This window comes from Copidosoma floridanum, unplaced genomic scaffold (genome assembly GCF_036245765.1).
Source record: "Copidosoma floridanum isolate Cflo_tuat_1 unplaced genomic scaffold, Cflo_Japanese_pri ptg000029l, whole genome shotgun sequence".
Classification (NCBI taxonomy): Eukaryota; Metazoa; Arthropoda; class Insecta; order Hymenoptera; family Encyrtidae; genus Copidosoma; species Copidosoma floridanum.
The window spans coordinates 4,422,900-4,428,651 of NW_028321906.1; the positions used below are offsets into that span (position 1 = coordinate 4,422,900).

The window sequence follows — 5,752 nt, forward strand, 5'->3', positions numbered from 1 at the left end:
TTGAAAGTTAAAAAAAGGCCTGAATACAACTCATAAATGATGTTTTTTTTACGCTATTTTACGCCCATGGACACATTTTGGGCCTGCTACTTTTCAGAGATACTTTACTTTGAGGTTGAAAGCTGTATTGAGAAGTATGACGTATTTATATAGTTTTTTTGAGACATACAATTTTTTTTTAAATAAGTATACGATTTTTGTCAAAATTAAACTTTAGACACTAATGCTTGTGACGATGTATCAAATTATTTTCGAACGAAAAATGCTATTAACGGTTTCCTTCGACTAATTGGATAATTTAGAAACTGTCCATGATAATATAAATTTATTTTTGAGACCAGGGGAATTGTTGTATCCGAAACTTGCATCTTCACAAACCCACAAGGGTTTTTCCAATGTATGTATTTTGAATTCCTTCATCAATTCTTTAAAGGGGGACAATATAGAATAGTTACAAAAAAATTATAATCAATCACAAACAAATACAGAAAATTAATTAATTAATGATTTTTACTCCATACGTAAGAAGTTGTGAGGCTTTCGATTTTGGGGCATTTTACAAAATTTACACTCTGCCAAATGTCTGAGAAAAAAGTTACAAAAAATAATTTTCTTTTTCAAAAAGCCAAATATTTACAAAATGTACTAAATAAAATTTGTAATTGTTGTACTTTTTTCCTCTAAAAAATTGTGCAAATAGGAAGAAGATACAAGCTTAACGAAAGAACACAAAAAGCTACTAGTAGTTTTTTTTTGTAAAATGTTTATTTAAAAAATCATCGATGTGCTGGTAAAAAAAAATACGCTCAAAAATTGAACAGCAAGCAAAAACTTGGTAAATCATATATATACTCTGTTGATCGTTGGAGACTCTATACCCTAAATCGTTAAGACCAATGCCCGACCATTGACAATATTGACTGGCTCGAAACGTTAAAAAAAAAAAAAAGTTGCCACTAGTGCTGTTTGTGCTCTTTCTCGCCATTGACTGTAATTACTCTCGATTAGCAGATTTGCGTTTGAGTGGCGGGTTTTTTGCATAACAACTTTTAGTCCGTACGCATACATACGTTTAAGGCGAATTGAATTCGTTGAGCCCATTTAGACGTGCTCAGAGAGTCAGGCTGTGTGGGGGGATGAATACACACTTACACAATTGGAAACGAGCAGAAGGACTAGAAAAAAAAACGCCTTAAATGTAAGACAAAAATGTTACAGATCTCTTCTTTCACATGGCACTGTGCAATAGACCATCCATTTGTTAAGTATTGGTTGTAAATAAGTTGAATTTCGAAATGATGGAAAAATACTCTTAAAATGACATAGTGAGATCGGGCTATCAATATTTTCAATTTTTTCGATCCATCCGATTGTAGTTCCAGTGGGTAGTGAAGAACAACACAAGAACGTGGCTTACTTCAAAAAATAATAATTTATTTTGTATAAAAAGACTTTAACATTCTTAATAATATAATTTTACGAAAATCAAGTTTTTGAATCAGCATGCACTAATTCCGAAATTCTTTACAGAATAATACAAATATTATTTTTCAAAAGTTTCAATTGCTATTTTCTAACTCACGGTAAGATTTTACAAAATTCTTAATCGAATAAGATATATTACATGTTTATTTTACAAACAACTAATTATAATTATAATTAATAGTAATTGCTAGTTAAGATGCTAATCTTAATTCGATATTTTCTTGACTGTGGCTTGGTTCTGAGGTATTTACGGAATCTATCCTTTGTCTACTGACTGTGTTCTGAAAAAATTTTAATAACAAATTAATTTTTTTTTTTTTTTCTTGTACAAAAATTTCGTTGCTCTTACATAGTATTTTGTTACCTGGCTTTTAACTGTTTGTGGCAAATACGATTTTGCATTATTCAACGATTTGAATGTCTTTTTATTGTAACTTGTGCTTGGATAACTTATTGCACCATTGTTGAAGCTATTGATCTAAGGTGCAAGAGTTTATTACAATTAGATTTTTTCATATTACTGAGTACAAGTGCTATAATGAAAATCAATGAAATACCTCATGTGATGATCTTTTTCGTTTTCTAGGTACAAATGTGTTTTTACCATCATTATTTGAGTATTTGTCATTGTACTTGGGATGGCAGTAAGGGTTAGTTTTGTATTTTCCTGAAACAAAATGTTGTATAATAGAACAGAGCTGTATGAAACGATGATTTATCATCGTTATTCAATTCACGTATAATAACCTTCTGGTTTTCTTAGATGAGATGGTGGTCTGTCATTAGCAATGGCAGTAGTCAGAGACAAACTATTGGCAAACGTCGTGTATGCTGTTCGACCCTTTAGTCTTGGAAATAAAGGAATCATTCTGCGACCTTCCACAGACCATTCTGTATCACTATTAGGACCAAATAGTCTAGAGTAATACAACAAAAATATACAAGTAAGAATGGGATGGATATTTGGATCGTTTGTATTGCTCCAATAGTACACTCACTGCTCTGCTATCAGTGCTAATTTATCATCATTTACAGCTCTGCGAACTTCAGCTTTATGCCGTTCACTAGGTATATGAAGAGCATGTGCTAATTCTCCAAGTAATTTTTGTTTCTCTTCGGTCAGAGGACCTTGTGCTCTCAAAGCTGATACCATTTTTGCATAAGCATCCAACTCTAAAATATGAAAACATAATCATCACAATATTTTTGAGCATACATCCATGTACACACGTTTACAGAAGATAAATTTTGCCTCCGGTTGAAAAAAGAAACAAGATTTTAACTATTCGCCACGATTCTCCATTGCAAAGTAACTGAGTAAACAATAATGGCTTATATGTATGTACAAAACTGTAAAAAGTAACCTCTTACCCAAATATCTCAAATATTTTCTGCACTCTTCCGGCGACATATTAGAATTATTGTTTATTTATTTTGAAAAACTACACAAATTCGAACAACAGAATAACCCACACCTTTTCAAAGTACCCCAAGTATGAGGTACTATTGTTTGAGTATGCAAAAGTAAATGAACAAATCACACTGTATTTTTAAAGAACCATTTCTGACTGTCAATGCTTCAAATCTCTCAACTTGATGAACGTAAAAAACTATGCTCATCAGTCAACATTTTTCGTCGACCGTTAACAAGATAACTTTAATTGATTATAACTTTTTTTAAAAGCCACAGCATTTTTGTTATTGAAATTCTATATGGATGCAACAGTATTATATAGATATACAGCGAGGTTGTTATTAATTGTTTCCAGCTAACCTACAAATTTTGAAATCACACACTAAGGTTGGTACCAATGGTTGTAGGATTGTACCATCTCAGCGTCATGGTTGCCATATTATAAACCGAAAATCAATATATTTTGGGTGTTTTCCGCAATCGTCACCAGCAAGTAAGGTTGCGCTCTACGTTATAATCAGGTCGGTAAGTCAACTACCTTGAATTAACTGGCGCTCTGTTCCGTAATCTGCGGCCAACAGTTAAAATAACAGACGACAGTCAACAGCGATAAAATCTTCACTTTTTTCTCGACTGTCACGTCGTCTGCTGTTTTATCTGGCCAGATTGCGAAATATATGTATGCAGTGCCAGTTTAATTCTAGGTAGTTGACTTACCAACCTGACGGTAACGTAGAGCGCAAATTCAAATTACTTGCTAGTGACGACGATTGCGGAAAACACACCCCAAGCGGCGTTACCACCACGACCTACATACGTAACTTTACAGCCTCTGATTTTATCATTCTGGTAAAGAGAGCACGGTGTAAGATGTACTCGAAGTTATGTGTAGTAATTAAAGAAATTACTACTAAGTAATGCCATATGGTCGATTTTATTAAACCATGTGAATATCTATACTTTTGGAGGTCGACTTTTAGGTAAAAAATAGATTGTAAACTTGCCGAAAACAGCACAAACTAAGTTAAATTTTTATTATCTATCTATAAAATTAGTTGCGGCTGGTTTATAATTGATTAAATGGCTCTAATATAAGAAAAAGTAATAATTATTTGGAACAGTGCCATCTAGCGTTGCGAATTTCTGAACTAAAAAGTGGCCCTTAACTTTTGAAACCGAGCTTTTGCCCGTAGAGCCATTTAATTAGTTATAAACCAGCCGCAACTGATGATGAAGCTATAGAATAAAAAAATAACGACACATGTGTTTTAGGCGGCAAGTTAACAGTTTATTTTCTACCAAAAATCGACCTACTATGTATTTATACTTTTGAAGATAAATTTTCGAGCATAAGATAGATTGTTAACTTGCCGCCAAAAACACATGATTAATTATTTTTTTATTTTATAGCTACAAGATGAGTTGCGGCTGGTTTGTAATATGCTAAGTGTCTCTCAGCGCTAAAGCTCTTCTTCAGAATTCTCGGGCCACTTTTTAGTTTAGGGATATGACATTAGGCTACAAACATGATCTAAAAATATAAAATTCTTCTAATTGTATTACACACTTTTTGCTCTAGCAATTCATGGATTAGTTGTGCTTTACATACAAGACGTCATATTTTGTTTAAATTAAGCCATTTGTTGTATATTCAATATTTGAATATTGATGATGGATTTCTTCTGACATGATAGCTTATGGAAACTGGTGAATAATTGGTAAAATTATTTACATGGTATATGTATAATGTATCTTCAATACTAATTGTTTATTAATTAACGAACCTTAATAACTTTTAGAAAAATTTATATGACAAAATGAATTTAACATTAAGTTTTTCTGTTCTTTCCTTGTTTTTATTTTGAGTGAGTACAAACGTAGTACACATGTCATTTTCTTTTTGAATTTTTCCTACGGAAGCATGAGGTCAACTCTATAAAGTATTCATAATAACCTCTTCAAAAAATTTTTAAAATATTTATTTAGATTATAAAATACGTTAGATAGTAAAAGATCTTAGTATATAGATGAACACTTGATAAATCAACCTATTGTACCTTGCAGAATACTGCAATACATATGATTGAAATATTCATTTGTGGGACCAACTTTGTATCCGTTAATTTCGTGATCTAATTTAATAATTTAGTAGTCTTATTTCAAAAAGTAGGATCTGCTCAACATAAACCTTTTCTTTTATCTACTTTGAGTAGCAGTCACATTTACTTTTAGAAAGTTTAATCTTACTAAGTAGCAACTTTTCTTTTGATGAGTGTAGTGACATTTCTTCCCAATTTCCTTTTCCATTATTTTTTAATAATACATATCATTTTTTAATTGTATGAAAAAGCAATTTTTTCGTTTTCCTGGTATTTTAGTAAAAAATCGACAAAATTAAAAAATTATTACAATTTCTCTTAAAACCAAAAAAAAAAAAAAAACCACTCGAGAAGTAAATGTGATAGATGAGGAAAAAATTGGTAAAATGAAATCCAATGCCTGTTTAATATATAGTTTGATAGGAATTTTTTAATAACTCAACCATAGGTAGATTTTACTCCTTTTGGTTTGGAGGAATAGTTTCAGAACTCTAAGAGTTAATAGTTATTCTGAATTTGAGTTAAACACCCATTTTGGATTCTGCTAAGTTGGACCTTTTTGATCCTACAATAAATGTTTAAAACTGCAGACAAGAGGGTTGGATAATTATGGTTCTCAATCATTTTGTTACATCGAGGCTGAGCTTCGCTGTGCAAAATGAAAAGAGCTATTAAAAAGTTTTATTTTATTAGATTACGAATGTAGTACCAGAACTGACACCATGCTAGTAGTATTTTAATTCATGAAACTTAT

At 31.4% G+C, this 5,752-nt stretch overlaps 1 protein-coding gene across 1 annotated transcript; it reads right to left on the reverse strand.

The window, feature by feature from the left end:
• Positions 1-1,572: 1,572 nt before the first annotated feature.
• On the reverse strand, positions 1,573-3,190 carry LOC106644726 (BRCA2-interacting transcriptional repressor EMSY). The gene is made up of 6 exons (XM_014360372.2): positions 2,857-3,190; positions 2,484-2,658; positions 2,233-2,402; positions 2,043-2,152; positions 1,850-1,963; positions 1,573-1,766 (listed from the first exon to the last, which is right to left on the reverse strand). The coding sequence occupies exons 1-6, from the start codon at positions 2,894-2,896 to the stop codon at positions 1,677-1,679; spliced, it is 699 nt and encodes a 232-aa protein (XP_014215858.2). The 5' UTR covers positions 2,897-3,190; the 3' UTR covers positions 1,573-1,676.
• Positions 3,191-5,752: the final 2,562 nt, after the last annotated feature.

Coding starts and splice junctions, on each gene's coding strand:
- LOC106644726 (XM_014360372.2), bottom strand. CDS start 2,896: ATGTCGCCGGAAGAGTGCAGAAAATATTTGAGATATTTGG. Junction 2,403..2,483: donor TTAGCACTGATAGCAGAGCA/GTGAGTGTACTA, acceptor GTATTACTCTAG/ACTATTTGGTCCTAATAGTG. Junction 2,153..2,232: donor TCATCTAAGAAAACCAGAAG/GTTATTATACGT, acceptor ATTTTGTTTCAG/GAAAATACAAAACTAACCCT.